The following is an 18,345-nucleotide window of genomic DNA, read 5'->3' on the forward strand; positions in this document are numbered from 1 at the left end:
CACCACATGAAAACGTTGAAATAACACATGGAATCATGTACTAACCAAAAAAGTTTTAAACAAATCAGATGTATTTATATTTGAGATTCTTCAAAGTAGCCACCCTTTGCCTTGATGACAGCTTTGCACACGCTTGGCATTCTCTCAACCAGCTTCATGAGGTAGTCACCTGGAATGCATTTCAATTGATAGGTGTGCCTTGCTAAAAGTTAATTTGTGGAATGTATTTCATTCTTAATGCTCTGGAGCCAATCAGTTGTGTTGTGACAAGGTAGGGGTGGTATACAGAAGATAGCTCTATTTGGTAAGAGACCAAGTCCACATGGGTCAGTCAAGGTCAGTCAATCTGGAAAATTTCAATCTGAAAGTTTCTTTAAGTGCAGTCTCAAAAACCATAAAGCGCTATAATGAAACTGGCTCTCATGAGGACCACCACAGGAAAAGAAGTCCCAGAGTTACCTCTGATGCAGAGGAGAAGTTAGAGGATAGAGTTAATTGCACCTCAGATTGCAGCCCAAATAAATACTTCACAGAGTTCAAGTAACAAACACATCTCAACATCTCCAATCGAAAATCAAATCAAGAGTCAGCTTTCTATTCCGCAACAAAGCCTCCTTCACTCCAAACTTACCCTAGTAAAACTGACTATCCTGCCGATCCTCGACTTCGGCGATGTCATCTACAAAATTGCTTCCAACACTCTACTCAGCAAACTGGATGCAGTTTATCACAGTGCCATCTGTTTTGTCACTAAAGCACCTTATACCACCCACCACTGCGACTTGTATGCTCTAGTCGGCTGGCCCTCGCTACATATTCGTCGCCAGACCCACTGGCTCCAGGTCATCTACAAGTCCATGCTAGGTAAAGCTCCGCCTTATCTCAGTTCACTGGTCACGATGGCAACACCCATCCGTAGCACGCGCTCCAGCAGGTGTATCTCACTGATTATCCCTAAAGCCAACACCTCATTTGGCCGCCTTTCTTTCCAGTTCTCTGCTGCCTGTGACTGGAACGAATTGCAAAAATCGCTGAAGTTGGATACTTTTATCTCCCTCACCAACTTCAAACATCTGCTATCTGAGCAGCTAACCGATCGCTGCAGCTGTACATAGTCTATTGGTAAATAGCCCAACCATTTTCACCTACCTTATCCCCATACTGTTTTTATTTATTTATTTTTCTGCTCTTTTGCACACCAATATCTCTACCTGTACATGACCATCTGATCATTTATCACTCCAGTGTTGATCTGCAAAATTGTAATTATTCGCCTACCTCCTCATGCCTTTTGCACACAATGTATATAGACTCCCCTTTTTTTCTACTGTGTTATTGACTTGTTAATTGTTTACTCCATGTGTAACTCTGTGTTGTCTGTTCACACTGCTATGCTTTATCTTGGCCAGGTCGCAGTTGCAAATGAGAACTTGTTCTCAACTAGCCTACCTGGTTAAATAAAGGTGAAAGAAAAAATAAAATAAATAAAATAAAAATCTGTGTGAATCAGGCCTTCATGGTCGAATTGCTGCCACGAAACCAATACTAAAGGACACCAATAATAAGAAGAGACTTGCTTGGGCCAAGAAACACAAGCAATGGACATTAGACCGATGGAAATCAATTCTTTGGTCATGAGTCCAAATTCGAGATTTTTGGTTCCAACCGCTGTGTTTTAGTGAGACGCAGAGTAGGTGAATGAATTATCTCCACATGTTTGGTTCCCATGTGATGCATGGAGGAAGAGGTGTGATGGTATGGTGGTGATTTGCTGGTGACACTGACACTGTCTGCACACTTAACCAGCATGGCTACCACAGCATTCTGCAGGGATACACCATCTCATCTGGTTTGGGCTTAGTGGGACTATCATTTGTTTTTCAACAGGACAATGACCCAAAACACCTCCAGGCTGTGTAAGGGCTATTTGACCAAGAAGGAGAGTGATGGAGGGCTGCATCAGATGACCTGGCCTCCACAATCAACCGACCTCAACCCAATTGAGATGGTTTGGGATGAGTTAGACTGCAGAATGAAGTAAAAGCAGCCAACAAGTGCTCAGCATATGTGGAAACTCCTTCAAGACTGTTGGAAAAGCATTCCTCATGAAGCTGGTTGAGAGAATGCCAAAAGTGTGCAAAGCTGTCATCAAGGCAAAGGGTGGCAACTTTGAAGAATCAAAAATATATTTTGATTTGTTTAATACTTTTTGATTACTACATGTTTCCATGTGTTATTTAATAGTTTTGATGTCTTCACTATTATTCTGCCGTGTAGAAAATAGTAAAAAAATAAAGAAAAACCCTTGAATGAGTAGGTGTGTCCAAACTTTTGACTGGTACTGTGTATATATATATATATATATATATATACACACACAGTGAGGGGAAAAAGTATTTGATCCCCTGCTGATTTTGTACGTTTACCCACTGACAAAGAAATGATCAGTCTACAATTTTAATGGTAGGTTTATTTAAACAGTGAGAGACAGAATAACAACAAAAACATCCAGAAAAACACATGTCAAAAATGTTATAAATTGATTTGCATTTTAATGAGGGAAATAGGTATTTGACCCCTCTGCAAAACATGACTTAGTACTTGGTGGCAAAACCCTTGTTGGCAATCACAGAGGTCAGACGTTTCTTGTAGTTGGCCACCAGGTTTGCACACATCTCAGGAGGGATCTTCTCCAAGTCATTAAGGTTTCGAGGCTGACGTTTGGCAACTTGAACCTTCAGCTCCCTCCACAGATTTTCTATGGGAGTAAGGTCTGGAGACTGGCTAGGCCACTCCAGGACCTTAATGTGCTTCTTCTTGAGCCACTCCTTTGTTGCCTTAGCTGTGTGTTTTGGGTCATTGTCATGCTGGCATACCCATCCGCGACCCATTTTCAATGCCCTGACTGAGGGAAGGAGGTTCTCACCCAATATTTGACGGTACATGGCCCGTCCATCGTCCCTTTGATGCGGTGAAGTTGTCCTGTCCCCTTCGCAGAAAAACACCCTCAAAGCATAATGTTTTCACCTCCATGTTTGACGGTGGGGATGGTGTTCTTGGGGTCATAGGCAGCATTCCTCCTCCTCCAAACAGGGCGAGTTGAGTTGATGCCAAAGAGCTCCATTTTGGTCTCATCTGACCACAACACTTTCACCCAGTTGTCCTCTGAATCATTCAGATGTTCATTGGCAAACTTCAGACAGGCATGTATATGTGCTTTCTTGAGCAGGGGGACCTTGAGGGCGCTGCAGGATTTCAGTCCTTCACGGCGTAGTGTGTTACCAATTGTTTTCTTGGTGACTATGGTCCCAGCTGCCTTGAGATCATTGACAAGATCCTCCAGTGTAGTTCTGAACTGATTCCTCACCGTTCTCATGATCATTGCAACTCCACGAGGTGAGATCTTGCATGGAGCCCCAGGCCAAGGGAGATTGACAGTTCTTTTGTGTTTCTTCCATTTGCGAATAATCGCACCAACTGTTGACACCTTCTCACCAAGCTGCTTGGCGATGGTCTTGTAGCCCATTCCAGCCTTGTGTAGGTCTACAACCTTGTCCCTGACATCCTTGGAGAGCTCTTTGGTCTTGGCCATGGTGGAGAGTTTGGAATCTGATTGATTGATGGCTTCTGTGGACGGGTGTCTTTTATACAGGTAACAAACTGAGATTAGGAGCAGTACCTTTAAGAGTGACTGAGAGCAAAAGACTAAGAAAGGGGGAGTGGAAATGTGACAAACAGGACAGACAACATTGAGTTACCACATTAAAGGAGATCAAACTCAGAAAGACAGAACATTTGTGGTTTATTATACACTCCTCTTGGGGACTCCACACACTCACTCTGCCTCTCACAAATACTGTAGTCTTGGCTTGGGGACTCCACACACTCACTCTGCCTCTCACAAATACTGTAGTCTTGGCTTGGGGACTCCACACACTCACTCTGCCTCTCACAAATACTGTAGTCTTGGCTTGGGGACTCCACACACTCACTCTGCCTCTCACAAATCTCTGTAGTCTTGGCTTGGGGACTGCCTCTCACAAATACTGTAGTCTTGGCTTGGGGACTCCACACACTCACTCTGCCTCTCACAAATCACAAATACTGTAGTCTTGGCTTGGGGACTCCACACACTCACTCTGCCTCTCACAAATCACAAATACTGTAGTCTTGGCTTGGGGACTCCACACACTCACTCTGCCTCTCACAAATCACAAATACTGTAGTCTTGGCTTGGGGACTCCACACTCACTCTGCCTCTCACAAATCACAAATCACTGTAGTCTTGCCTCCACACACTCACAAATCACAAATACTGTAGTCTTGGCTTGGGGACTCCACACACTCACTCTGCCTCTCACAAATCACAAATACTGTAGTCTTGGCTTGGGGACTCCACACACTCACTCTGCCTCTCACAAATCACAAATACTGTAGTCTTGGCTTGGGGACTCCACACACTCACTCTGCCTCTCACAAATCACAAATACTGTAGTCTTGGCTTGGGGACTCCACACACTCACTCTGCCTCTCACAAATCACAAATACTGTAGTCTTGGCTTGGGGACTCCACACACTCACTCTGCCTCTCACAAATCACAAATACTGTAGTCTTGGCTTGGGGACTCCACACACTCACTCTGCCTCTCACAAATCACAAATACTGTAGTCTTGGCTTGGGGACTCCACACACTCACTCTGCCTCTCACAAATCACAAATACTGTAGTCTTGGCTTGGGGACTCCACACACTCACTCTGCCTCTCACAAATCACAAATACTGTAGTCTTGGCTTGGGGACTCCACACACTCACTCTGCCTCTCACAAATCACAAATACTGTAGTCTTGGCTTGGGGACTCCACACACTCACTCTGCCTCTCACAAATCACAAATACTGTAGTCTTGGCTTGGGGACTCCACACACTCACTCTGCCTCTCACAAATCACAAATACTGTAGTCTTGGCTTGGGGACTCCACACACTCACTCTGCCTCTCACAAATCACAAATACTGTAGTCTTGGCTTGGGGACTCCACACACTCACTCTGCCTCTCACAAATCACAAATACTGTAGTCTTGGCTTGGGGACTCCACACACTCACTCTGCCTCTCACAAATCACAAATACTGTAGTCTTGGCTTGGGGACTCCACACACTCACTCTGCCTCTCACAAATCACAAATACTGTAGTCTTGGCTTGGGGACTCCACACACTCACTCTGCCTCTCACAAATCACAAATACTGTAGTCTTGGCTTGGGGACTCCACACTCACTCTGCCTCTCACAAATCACAAATACTGTAGTCTTGGCTCCACACACAAAATCACAAATACTGTAGTCTTGGCTTGGGGACTCCACACACTCACTCTGCCTCTCACAAATCACAAATACTGTAGTCTTGGCTTGGGGACTCCACACACTCACTCTGCCTCTCACAAATCACAAATACTGTAGTCTTGGCTTGGGGACTCCACACACTCACTCTGCCTCTCACAAATCACAAATACTGTAGTCTTGGCTTGGGGACTCCACACACTCACTCTGCCTCTCACAAATCACAAATACTGTAGTCTTGGCTTGGGGACTCCACACACTCACTCTGCCTCTCACAAATCACAAATACTGTAGTCTTGGCTTGGGGACTCCACACACACTCTGCCTCTCACAAATCACAAATACTGTAGTCTTGGCTTGGGGACTCCACACACTCACTCTGCCTCTCACAAATCACAAATACTGTAGTCTTGGCTTGGGGACTCCACACACTCACTCTGCCTCTCACAAATCACAAATACTGTAGTCTTGGCTTGGGGACTCCACACACTCACTCTGCCTCTCACAAATCACAAATACTGTAGTCTTGGCTTGGGGACTCCACACACTCACTCTGCCTCTCACAAATCACAAATACTGTAGTCTTGGCTTGGGGACTCCACACACTCACTCTGCCTCTCACAAATCACAAATACTGTAGTCTTGGCTTGGGGACTCCACACACTCACTCTGCCTCTCACAAATCACAAATACTGTAGTCTTGGCTTGGGGACTCCAATCTGCCTCTCACAAATCACAAATACTGTAGTCTTGGCTTGGGGACTCCACACACTCACTCTGCCTCTCACAAATCACAAATACTGTAGTCTTGGCTTGGGGACTCCACACACTCACTCTGCCTCTCACAAATCACAAATACTGTAGTCTTGGCTTGGGGACTCCACACACTCACTCTGCCTCTCACAAATCACAAATACTGTAGTCTTGGCTTGGGGACTCCACACACTCACTCTGCCTCTCACAAATCACAAATACTGTAGTCTTGGCTTGGGGACTCCACACACTCACTCTGCCTCTCACAAATCACAAATACTGTAGTCTTGGCTTGGGACTCCACACACTCACTCTGCCTCTCACAAATCACAAATACTGTAGTCTTGGCTTGGGGACTCCACACACTCACTCTGCCTCTCACAAATCACAAATACTGTAGTCTTGGCTTGGGGACTCCACACAAATCACAAATACTGTAGTCTTGGCTGCCTCACTCTGCCTCTCACAAATCACAAATACTGTAGTCTTGGCTTGGGGACTCCACACACTCACTCTGCCTCTCACAAATCACAAATACTGTAGTCTTGGCTTGGGGACTCCACACACTCACTCTGCCTCTCACAAATCATCACTTGGCTTGGGGACTCCACACACTCAATCACAAATGTAGTCTTGGCTTGGGGACTCACACTCACTCTGCCTCTCACAAATCACAAATACTGTAGTCTTGGCTTGGGGACTCCACACACTCACTCTGCCTCTCACAAATCACAAATACTGTAGTCTTGGCTTGGGGACTCCACACACTCACTCTGCCTCTCACAAATCACAAATACTGTAGTCTTGGCTTGGGGTCTTGGCTTGGGGACTCCACACACTCACTCTGCCTCTCACAAATCACAAATACTGTAGTCTTGGCTTGGGGACTCCACACACTCACTCTGCCTCTCACAAATCACAAATACTGTAGTCTTGGCTTGGGGACTCCACACACTCACTCTGCCTCTCACAAATCACAAATACTGTAGTCTTGGCTTGGGGACTCCACACACTCACTCTGCCTCTCACAAATCACAAATACTGTAGTCTTGGCTTGGGGACTCCACACACTCACTCTGCCTCTCACAAATCACAAATACTGCTTGGCTTGGGGACTCACAACTCACTCTGCCTCTCACAAATCACAAACACTACTCTGTAGTAGTCTTGGCTTGGGGACTCCACACACTCACTCTGCTCTCACAAATCACAAATACTGTAGTCTTGGCTTGGGGACTCCAAACACTCACACAAATACTGTAGTCTTGGCTTGGGGACTCTGCCTCTCACAAATCACAAATACTGTAGTCTTGGCTTGGGGACTCCACACACTCACTCTGCCTCTCACAAATCACAAATACTGTAGTCTTGGCTTGGGGACTCCACACACTCACTCTGCCTCTCACAAATCACAAATACTGTAGTCTTGGCTTGGGGACTCCACACACTCACTCTGCCTCTCACAAATCACAAATACTGTAGTCTTGGCTTGGGGACACACACTCACTCTGCCTCTCACAAATCACAAATACTGTAGTCTTGGCTTGGGGACTCCACACACTCACTCTGCCTCTCACAAATCACAAATACTGTAGTCTTGGCTTGGGGACTCCACACACTCACTCTGCCTCTCACAAATCACAAATACTGTAGTCTTGGCTTGGGACTCCACACACTCACTCTGCCTCTCACAAATCACAAATACTGTAGTCTTGGCTTGGGGACTCCACACACTCACTCTGCCTCTCACAAATCACAAATACTGTAGTCTTGGCTTGGGGACTCCACACACTCACTCTGCCTCTCACAAATCACAAATACTGTAGTCTTGGCTTGGGGACTCCACACACTCACTCTGCCTCTCACAAATCACAAATACTGTAGTCTTGGCTTGGGGACTCACACACTCACTCTGCCTCTCACAAATCACAAATACTGTAGTCTTGGCTTGGGGACTCCACACACTCACTCTGCCTCTCACAAATCACAAATACTGTAGTCTTGGCTTGGGGACTCCACACACTCACTCTGCCTCTCACAAATCACAAATACTGTAGTCTTGGCTTGGGGACTCCACACACTCACTCTGCCTCTCACAAATCACAAATACTGTAGTCTTGGCTTGGGGACTCCACACACTCACTCTGCCTCTCACAAATCACAAATACTGTAGTCTTGGCTTGGGGACTCCACACACTCACTCTGCCTCTCACAAATCACAAATACTGTAGTCTTGGCTTGGGGACTCCAACTCTGCCTCTCACAAATCACAAATACTGTAGTCTTGGCTTGGGGACTCCACACACTCACTCTGCCTCTCACAAATCACAAATACTGTAGTCTTGGCTTGGGGACTCCACACACTCACTCTGCCTCTCACAAATCACAAATACTGTAGTCTTGGCTTGGGGACTCCACACACTCACTCTGCCTCTCACAAATCACAAATACTGTAGTCTTGGCTTGGGGACTCCACACACTCACTCTGCCTCTCACAAATCACAAATACTGTAGTCTTGGCTTGGGGACTCCACACAAATCTCACTCTGCCTCACTCTGCCTCTCACAAATCACAAATACTGTAGTCTTGGCTTGGGGACTCCACACACTCACTCTGCCTCTCACAAATCACAAATACTGTAGTCTTGGCTTGGGGACTCCACTCACTCTGCCTCTCACAAATCACAAATCTGTAGTCTTGGCTTGGGGACTCCACACAAATCACTCTGCCTCTCACAAATCACAAATACTGTAGTCTTGGCTTGGGGACTCCACACACTCACTCTGCCTCTCACAAATCACAAATACTGTAGTCTTGGCTTGGGGACTCCACACACTCACTCTGCCTCTCACAAATCACAAATACTGTAGTCTTGGCTTGGGGACTCCACACACTCACTCTGCCTCTCACAAATCACAAATACTGTAGTCTTGGCTTGGGGACTCCACACACTCACTCTGCCTCTCACAAATCACAAATACTGTAGTCTTGGCTTGGGGACTCCACACACTCACTCTGCCTCTCACAAATCACAAATACTGTAGTCTTGGCTTGGGGACTCCACACACTCACTCTGCCTCTCACAAATCACAAATACTGTAGTCTTGGCTTGGGGACTCCACACACTCACTCTGCTTGGCTTGGGGACTCACAAATCACAAATACTGTAGTCTTGGCTTGGGGACTCCACACACTCACTCTGCCTCTCACAAATCACAAATACTGTAGTCTTGGCTTGGGGACTCCACACACTCACTCTGCCTCTCACAAATCACAAATACTGTAGTCTTGGCTTGGGGACTCCACACACTCACTCTGCCTCTCACAAATCACAAATACTGTAGTCTTGGCTTGGGGACTCCACACACTCACTCTGCCTCTCACAAATCACAAATACTGTAGTCTTGGCTTGGGGCCTCTCACAAATCACAAATACTGTAGTCTTGGCACTCCACTCACTCTGCCTCTCACAAATCACAAATACTGTAGTCTTGGCTTGGGGACTCCACACACTCACTCTGCCTCTCACAAATCACAAATACTGTAGTCTTGGCTTGGGGACTCACACTCACTCTGCCTCTCACAAATCACAAATACTGTAGTCTTGGCTTGGGGACTCCACACACTCACTCTGCCTCTCACAAATCACAAATACTGTAGTCTTGGCTTGGGGACTCCACACACTCACTCTGCCTCTCACAAATCACAAATACTGTAGTCTTGGCTTGGGGACTCCACACACTCACTCTGCCTCTCACAAATCACAAATACTGTAGTCTTGGCTTGGGGACTCCACACACTCACTCTGCCTCTCACAAATCACAAATACTGTAGTCTTGGCTTGGGGACTCCACACACTCACTCTGCCTCTCACAAATCACAAATACTGTAGTCTTGGCTTGGGGACTCCACACACTCACTCTGCCTCTCACAAATCACAAATACTGTAGTCTTGGCTTGGGGACTCCACACACTCACTCTGCCTCTCACAAATCACAAATACTGTAGTCTTGGCTTGGGGACTCCACACACTCACTCTGCCTCTCACAAATCACAAATACTGTAGTCTTGGCTTGGGGACTCACACACTCACTCTGCCTCTCACAAATCACAAATACTGTAGTCTTGGCTTGGGGACTCCACACACTCACTCTGCCTCTCACAAATCACAAATACTGTAGTCTTGGCTTGGGGACTCCACACACTCACTCTGCCTCTCACAAATCACAAATACTGTAGTCTTGGCTTGGGGACTCCACACACTCACTCTGCCTCTCACAAATCACAAATACTGTAGTCTTGGCTTGGGGACTGCACTTTAGAAAGCACAAAGTCTTGAACTAGAACCACATTTTGGTTCATAAAACCCACATAATCCAGATTTGATGAGCTCTATCAGTTTGAGAAAAGCAGATTCAGTGATCAATACAAGCGACTTGACTCTGAACAGAGAATAAACCAAATCTTTATTTTTTGATAAGGTACAAAATCGACTTATTTAAGACAAATGATGGAGGACGGAGTCTAAACCTTTGGCAGATGAGGTTGGAACTTGCTGACCAGTGTGGAACTGTCTAATCTGCACAAGTTTGTCCCTGTCTGATTGGTTAGCTGAGTCCTGACTGTTTGTTGAGCGATTGGTCAGAGTAGGTAGAAGTTGCCCCTAACCACGGATACAGAGTGAGATAGGTTTTGTATCCATGGGGGTAGGGTTGTCTGACTCTAGATCAGTGGTTAGTCGTTCTGTTTCTTCTTCTTGGTGTCTGGCATGCCATTGTCGTTGGCCTGAGAGGAGAAGTGTTCGGACATGGCTGCCAGGGCTCGGTACCGATGGGATATTGTGTTCTTCACCTCCTTAGGTAGCTCAGCATAACTACAGGGACCAGAAAGAGAATGAGAGAGACAACAATAAATGAGTTGGCAATAATCACTTTCATTCATTTTCTTCTTACTGATGTTGTCAATACATAAAATAGACATCTACTGCCCCCCAGTGGTAGAGTAGGAGAGTAATAAAGGACTAATAAAGTGTCATATGTACACACACGACTCCTGCGAGTAAAATAAAAGTCCTGCTTACGTTTTGTCAAATCCGTCTGGTTGGAAACAGGGGTCCCAACCAAAGTCTCTGGGGCCTCTAGGCTCTACAATGTGCCCCTAAACAGTTAGGGGGAAAAAATACATGTTTATGAACGCAAGCATGCAGAGTTAGTGTGCCTCAGTTGTAGAGCATGGTGCTTGCAATGCCAGGCTTGTGGGTTCGATTCCCACGGGGACCTGTACGAAGAATTACGAAAAACTATGCAGTCGCTCTGGGTAACGTCAGTAAGACCAAGGAGCTGATCGTGGACTACAGGAAATGGGGGGTGGTGAGCACGCTGCACCATAGAGAGCATCTTGACTGGCTGCATCACTGCTTGGTATGGCAACAGCACCACCCTCGATTGCTTGGTGCTACAATGGGTGTTGCGGTACATCACTGGGGTCGAGTTCCCAGCCATCAGGCAGTGAGAAAGGAAGACCTGGAAAATTGTTACAGACTCCAGCCATCCCAAGCCATAGAGTGTTCTCTTTGCTTCCGCATGGCAAGCATAAAAGTCTGACACCAACAGGCTCCTGAACAGCGTCTAGCCATAGCCCATCCAACTACCTCATCCCCATACTGTAATTATTTATTTATCTTGCTCCTGTGCACCCCAGTATCTCTACTTGCACATTCATCTTCTGCACATCTATCACTCCAGTGTTTAATTGCTATATTGTAATTATTTCACCACTATGGCCTATTTATTGCCTTACCTCCCTTATCCTACCTCATTTGCACACACTGTATATAGACTTTTTCTATTTTATTATTGACTGTATGTTTGTTTATTCCATGTGTAACTGTGTTGTTGTATGTGTCGAACTGCTTTGCTTTATTTTGACCAGGTCGCAGTTGTAAATGAGGACTTGTTCTCAACTTGCCTACCTGGTTAAATAAAGGTGAAATAAAATAAAAATAAGACTGCTGAAATTTGGTCAAAAATCTTTCATCTGTTGTAATGGCAAGGTATATTATCGGATGAATGTGTTATGTAGTTTTCCTGACACAAGAACAAGCCAGTTGATCAGAATATATCATGGAGTATCAGAAATGGCTGTCTGTCTAGACAGAAAAATACTTTGAAGTCAGATTTTGCAGTAAAATAAATGACGTAGTTACTGCGTTTTGACTTTGTAGGGCGGTGTACATATTTTTTATGTTATTTTTTGTGCTACATTGATATTGATTACTGCATTGTTGGGTTTGGAGCTTGTAAGAAAGACATTTTACTGCTCCTGTGCACATTACATAAAAACTTTACATTTGAAACTATATTCTGACCTCAGTTATCCCTCTGAAGAGTTGTACTGGCTCCTCTTTCCCTGGACAGAAGGCAAAGGTACACAGAGCCCAGGCTGACTTATCTTCAAACCCAGCCAACATCTTATACAGACCTGGATAGAGGGAGGGACGGTGACACAAACTCAAACCCAGGAGGTTAGTGGCACCTTAATTGGGGAGGACTGGCTCGTGGTAATAGCTGGAGCGGAATGGTATCAAGCACACCAAACACATGGTTCGTTCCAGCCATTATTATGAGCCGTCCTCCCCTCAGAAGCCTCCACTGCACACTCAAACATTACATTTAAGTAACTGTACTCATTCATTCACAAATGAATCATGATTTACCTTCAGGCCTAAGTTTATCCAGGAACCATTTTCTACACACACACAACAACAAAAAACAGACACATTTTCAATAAATGTATTGTCACATTAGAGAATCCGACTACAGGCTCCACAGAGAGGTTATAGAGGCCTACTCACATGTAGGGTCCTGGTAGACCTCCCAATGCTCTGAAACAGAGACAGGTGTCCTCCACGATGACTGGTCCATCAACCTGAGAGAATTGACACGGACAAACCAGGTCAGATGAGCATTTATACACGCATCTCTGATCCAGACCTCGTTACAACAACACGCGGAAAAGAGCAGTCACACCTGTTTTACTGCTTCCTTACACTTCTGTATAGAGATCTCGTCTGGTTCCCCCTGGTATTCAGGCACTGAGAAAGATGGACAGTAATTTAGTCCCACGTGAAGACTTAACGGAGATGTAGTGATTAGGTATACATCCATCTCGTCATTCCATTGAGATAGTTAACTCACAGTCAATCTTCTTGGGCACCAGTTTGTAGGGAAACCCGTCCCCCAAGATCTGAATCACCTGGTTAGACAAAGAACAGCAGTCTTTTATGATGGCATGAACTTGTGAGTTGGTCTACAGTGTTATGTGTAAGGCAGGGACGGGCAACTACTTGAAGTAATCATGGTCGAATTACAGACTCATTGATTTTGTTAAGTCACTTTCACTCAGATCTCGTATTATAAACGGCAATCATTTATATCCACCCTATAGCAAAATGTGTACAATTGCTGGAAATTAGCTGTAAAACTGCACATTTTTCTCTTCGCCCAATGACGAAATGAGTACAATTGCAGGAAATGTAAATGTTTGGCTCGCAGGTTGGGGATGTGTGCCCCCCCCCCAACAACATTTTGCATAGGGCCCATATAAGGCTAGGGCATGGATGTGGGTAGGCAGACCCGCAATCCACTGTAGCCCCTACTGGTTCGATCCTGCTGTATCACAACCGGCCGGGATCGGGTGTCCCATAGGGCGGCGCACAAATGACCCAGCGCCGTCCGGGTTAGGGGAGGTTTTGGCCGAGGTAGGCCGTCATTGTAAAATAAGAATATGTTCTTAACTGACTTTCCTAGTTAAATAAAATAAATCAAATGAGAAGTTCTGATTTTTTGTGCCACCCACCCCCATCAAAGTTACCCATCCCTGGTGTAAGGCTTGGATGACACCTGCTGGTATGGTGCTATACTGTTAAACATGCAGGACTCCAATAACCCAGTTCATGTTATACAGTTAATGTGTACAAGCTATTGACGTAGCCTCTAAAATGAGATGAATTATATATCAAAACATTTTATCTCAGCATGTGTAATCTAAAACTTGGCCACCACCACATTTACCCCTGTCAAGACTTCCATTCTGTCAGGAGTCGGCCGGAACCTCTAATAAACAGCTCACTTTGGAACGTTTCAATGTTCATTCCAGGACATTTCTACAGGGAATAATAATTGATCTGAAGCATTCCCCACCTCTTCTAGTTTCTTTGCGTTTCCAGTCACGAAGACAACAGATCTCCCCACTGGAATAGCCATGCTGATGCCTCTTGATGTCTGGAAAATAATAACGATCGGAACAGAACACGCCGCACCGCAAAGACATCCGGTACTGCATCAGACAATGACAGGCCACTGCCAAGAATCCTAGCAAATCAGGGTAAGGCTAGGAACTCCGCCTATTCAGCGCTATCCAATCGGAATGTTGTTGTGTACAGCTGGAAATAATGTCCGGGTGAGCATACCATGTCGGGAAGACGGCAAACTAAAATGCAACCATTTATATTTAGAGAACGGCATATTTTGGACAAAATGACGATACAACAGTTGCTATCCGTAACTTAGTAAGTTAACAGTTATGATATCCTGCAAGTGACTGAATCTTAGCTTGTTTAAAGCTATTTGAAAGTTGCCTTACATGTTAGTTTGTTGAAGTAGCCTACAGAGATACACCAGGATACACCTTGCTACCTAGTGACAATGAGTCTTCTAACTCGCACTACCGAGGGGTTCAGCTCCACTGAGTACTGGGAACGCTTCTTCAAGAAGAGAGGAGAGACGGCTTTTGACTGGTATGGAGACAACAACAAACTCTGTGGCATGCTGCTCAAATACATCAAACCTCGGGATAAGGTGACAACCTAGGCTTACACCAAAGGCACCCTACACATCTGTGGCACCACTTTTACATCCTGAACCTGAAATCCATGTACAGGACATTACTTCTATTTGTCTCTCACTTGTCTCGTCTCCCAGATCTTGGTGGTGGGCTGTGGTAACTCTGAGCTGTGTGAGCATCTGTATGATGTCGGCTACAGACATCTGACCAACATTGACATCAGTGAGACGGTGGTGAATCACCTGACCTTCCAGAAGGTGGATGCCACACAGACCCCCAATGAGGACGGAAGCTACCAAGCTACACTGGACAAGGGGACACTGGACGCCATGGCCTCCCAGGAGGAGAGGGTTCTGGCTTGGAGGATACTGGCTGAGGTGGGCTGGGGGTGTGAGGATGTTGAGTTGTTAGACAGGGATTATAACATCAAATCAAATTTATATATATATATAGCCCTTCTTACATCAGCTGATATCTCAAAGGGCTGTACAGAAACCCAGCCTAAAACCCCAAAAAGCAAGCAATGCAGGTGTAGAAGCACAGCTTTAACAGGGCTTTAACCAAAGCCAGCAGCCCTGCACATAGAGTTGAACACCAGGAGTGTTGTCTGTTAGTAATATGTGTCTGCCATGTACATGTCCCAAAGCTGAGGGAGTGAAAAGGATCAATGGTGTAGGGGCTAATTTGACCCTCTATAGCTACTTCCATTGAACCAGCACGCATGCAGATATGTTTATGTTTGGAGTTTGCGCAATTTAATATAAAAGAATAGATGCGTGCCTAACTACATAAAAAGTGCATTTGTTTGTTTGATTTCGAGGTGTGATACGTAACAAGTGAAATCCCTCCCAAATTAAATGTTTAACGGCTACTGAGGTTTATCTTATTAAACAACATGGGGAATGTGTTAATTTCAATTTAATGCTTTTTAAATTATTTTTATGTGGAACATAATTGCCTCATTCATGGCTCAGCTGAGGGTCGTGGCCAACTAGCAACTAGCGCTAACTAAAGGTGACTGGTTGCATGGGGACCAGGAGTATACGGACATGCAGTCTGTCCAAACAGAGCTCTCTCCCATGGGGATGGGAGATGTGATTATTCCATATTTTATCTTTATTTATTTCTCTATTGTCTCCCCCTTATTCCTTCAACCGTTTTCCCCCTTTCTCCATCCCTGGCCCCGTCCCTCTCCCTGTATGTGTTCCGTTCCTGTTGGTGGGAAGTGAGCTCGGTTGGAGGGAGGTAGTGAGTCGTGGTAACAGTGTTCTGAGTGGTCAGTACTCTGTAGAGGATGTGAGAGGAGAGGTTGGTCATCTCAACTGCAGACTAGTGTTCCTGTTTAATGAAGGACTGGTCCATTCAGAGAGCTGCCTCACTGACCCAACAACCACAGGTTCTCTCTCTCTCTCTCTCACACACACACACACACACACACACACACACACACACACACACACACACACACACACACACACACACACACACACACACACACACACACACACACACACACACACACACACACACACACACACACACACACACACACACACACACACACACACACACACACTCTCTCTCACGCACAGAGTGTTTTGATTACTCAATGCCTGAGTTCAGTGGCTAATAGTCTTTTTACATTGACCAGCAGCCTCCACTCAGAAAAAGAGCAGAAGGAAAGCCCTCTGCCCCTTCCCCTGTGCCCTCACAGTCACCAGGTGGCACCTTGGAGGTGGATAAGGGCTTGGTCTGTTGTGCCCACCACAGGGTCATGGTGGCTCCAGGGGTGGGCTCCAACCACAACTAGGGGTGGGCTCCAACCACAACAAAGGTAGGTGTGTCTGCAAGTCAATCACTTCGTGCCTATCCACTTCGTGCCTATCCACTTCGTGCCTATCCACTTCGTGCCTATCCACTTCGTGCCTATCCACTTCGTGCCTATCCACTTCGTGCCTATCCACTTCGTGCCTATCCACTTCGTGCCTATCCACTTCGTGCCTATCCACACACACCTGACAAACACCAGTCTGTGTTTGACACTTTTTCTCAAATGTACTTTTATTTGCCTGCAGGAATTTGTCCCCTGACCCTTCACGTCTGATGAATCAGCTAAATGTATTCTGTCTGTCATGTCTCCTCGAACCTCTGTCTGTCCCACCTTCCCTCTCTAGACGTACTAGTGTCAGTGGTCCTGGTGGGGCTGGGTGGAGGAGGGCTGGAGCTGGACCCTGCAGTGCTGAACCTGAAGGTTGCATGAGGAGAGGAGGATGAGAAGAGGGGAAGACCTTGTGAACAAGTATCATGATCTCATGCTTTACTGTATACAAAATAAAAACATGTACAGATGTAGTTTATTCTAACACTATCAATCAAGTAAAGAATGTTTTATTCTCAAACTTCTCTGGTGTTTATTGATGATGAACCCTGCAGTGATTTTCTCAGGATTACAGTTGCTTTTGAAACTATTTTATTTTCTCAGACTTTAACTATCTCAAATATGTTACACAGATGCCACCCCTTCTGATTTTAGTCTGCAGTCCCTCACACACTCTCTCTCTCACTGCTGAAGAGTGCAGCAGTGTTATTTACAGTAGATGAATCTTGCAGCATGTTCACAGTATCTCTGCGAGTTGGGTGCATTGAAAGGTGGGATTTATAAATCTGGATTTGAGGCGGGAATATTTTCTGTCTGTCAAGCAAAACTAATATTATAATTTGCTATCTGTTCCTTTGGAGTGAATGAACGTGCAAACTGCCTTTGGGAACTCAGTCTCAGATTTTTTGCGTATTTACAGAGAGAGAAGCCCTTTAGCTGGGTTTCCACTAGATAGCACAGCCACAGTCAAAATGGCCGTATCGTACAAATGTATGAAAAACATTTAACCTTCATTTCGGGTTAGGCATACGGTTAGCAGTGTGGTTAAGGTTAGGTTTAAAATCAGATTTTATGAAGATAAATAGTAGAAATGGGCGGGGTTTATGACTGTAACGACTCGTTGACGTTCGCTGCCTGTCAGATGAATCGAACTGTTATCGAATTGTTGCTTAGAACTGAACCGAACCAGAACTGAAGTCCACCGGAGGAAATGTTATCTTCACGATTATCTCTTTGATTTTTAGGGACTGAATTTTTAAACAATAGGCTATTAATAAACATCACTCAGCACTTGAAGTAGCTTTTAAATTTAGCTAAGTTCCTATCACTTTTTGTTGTCAGCTAACGTTAGCTATCAATCCTGAAACTATCCCAATAACATTCAAATGTTTCTCTTTGACTGTCTTCATCTTTTTTCAGCTTTACCGAACCAGTGTTTGGATGGTGTTGTGTGTGCAGGTGGTTGAAAGTTGGATGTACAGCTCCATCACGATGGGCAACCAGGTGACGGAGGAGCTCATCCCCTTGGTCAA

The 18,345-nt window shown here is 45.3% G+C and overlaps 2 protein-coding genes across 5 annotated transcripts; one reads left to right on the forward strand and one right to left on the reverse strand.

The window, feature by feature from the left end:
* Positions 1-10,539: 10,539 nt before the first annotated feature.
* Positions 10,540-14,412, reverse strand: itpa (inosine triphosphatase (nucleoside triphosphate pyrophosphatase)). The gene is made up of 8 exons (XM_046351727.1): positions 14,292-14,412; positions 13,287-13,344; positions 13,119-13,183; positions 12,944-13,017; positions 12,806-12,837; positions 12,458-12,570; positions 11,171-11,247; positions 10,540-10,963 (listed from the first exon to the last, which is right to left on the reverse strand). The coding sequence occupies exons 1-8, from the start codon at positions 14,352-14,354 to the stop codon at positions 10,825-10,827; spliced, it is 621 nt and encodes a 206-aa protein (XP_046207683.1). The 5' UTR covers positions 14,355-14,412; the 3' UTR covers positions 10,540-10,824.
* A 128-nt stretch (positions 14,413-14,540) lies between these two features.
* On the forward strand, positions 14,541-17,402 carry mettl13 (methyltransferase 13, eEF1A lysine and N-terminal methyltransferase). 4 transcript variants are annotated; one of them, XR_006839111.1, is made up of 4 exons: positions 14,541-14,948; positions 15,072-16,330; positions 16,586-16,768; positions 17,109-17,402. XR_006839111.1 is itself a non-coding variant. In XM_046351728.1 (4 exons), the coding sequence occupies exons 1-3, from the start codon at positions 14,796-14,798 to the stop codon at positions 16,742-16,744; spliced, it is 552 nt and encodes a 183-aa protein (XP_046207684.1). In that variant the 5' UTR covers positions 14,541-14,795; the 3' UTR covers positions 16,745-16,768; positions 17,109-17,381. The 4 variants fall into 4 exon arrangements, 2 of the variants coding, with proteins under 2 accessions (XP_046207684.1, XP_046207686.1); XR_006839112.1 differs by having other exon boundaries at positions 16,589-16,768; XM_046351728.1 differs by having other exon boundaries at positions 15,072-15,311; positions 17,109-17,381.
* The last annotated feature ends 943 nt before the right edge of the window (positions 17,403-18,345 follow it).

The sequence above is a fragment of the Oncorhynchus gorbuscha genome, linkage group LG06 (assembly GCF_021184085.1).
Source record: "Oncorhynchus gorbuscha isolate QuinsamMale2020 ecotype Even-year linkage group LG06, OgorEven_v1.0, whole genome shotgun sequence".
Classification (NCBI taxonomy): domain Eukaryota; kingdom Metazoa; phylum Chordata; class Actinopteri; order Salmoniformes; family Salmonidae; genus Oncorhynchus; species Oncorhynchus gorbuscha.

Bases quoted from the DNA above. Each gene is read 5' to 3' on its own strand.
- itpa (XM_046351727.1), bottom strand. From the start codon at position 14,354: ATGGCTATTCCAGTGGGGAGATCTGTTGTCTTCGTGACTGGAAACGCA. The intron at 11,248-12,457 runs GTCAGAATATAG...CTAACTGTTTAG, and splicing joins TCTTCAGAGGGATAACTGAG to GGGCACATTGTAGAGCCTAG. The intron at 10,964-11,170 runs GTAAGCAGGACT...TGGTCCCTGTAG, and splicing joins CCAGACGGATTTGACAAAAC to TTATGCTGAGCTACCTAAGG.
- mettl13 (XM_046351728.1), top strand. From the start codon at position 14,796: ATGAGTCTTCTAACTCGCACTACCGAGGGGTTCAGCTCCACTGAGTAC. The intron at 14,949-15,071 runs GTGACAACCTAG...CTCGTCTCCCAG, and splicing joins ACATCAAACCTCGGGATAAG to ATCTTGGTGGTGGGCTGTGG. The intron at 15,312-16,585 runs GTGGGCTGGGGG...TACATTGACCAG, and splicing joins CTTGGAGGATACTGGCTGAG to CAGCCTCCACTCAGAAAAAG.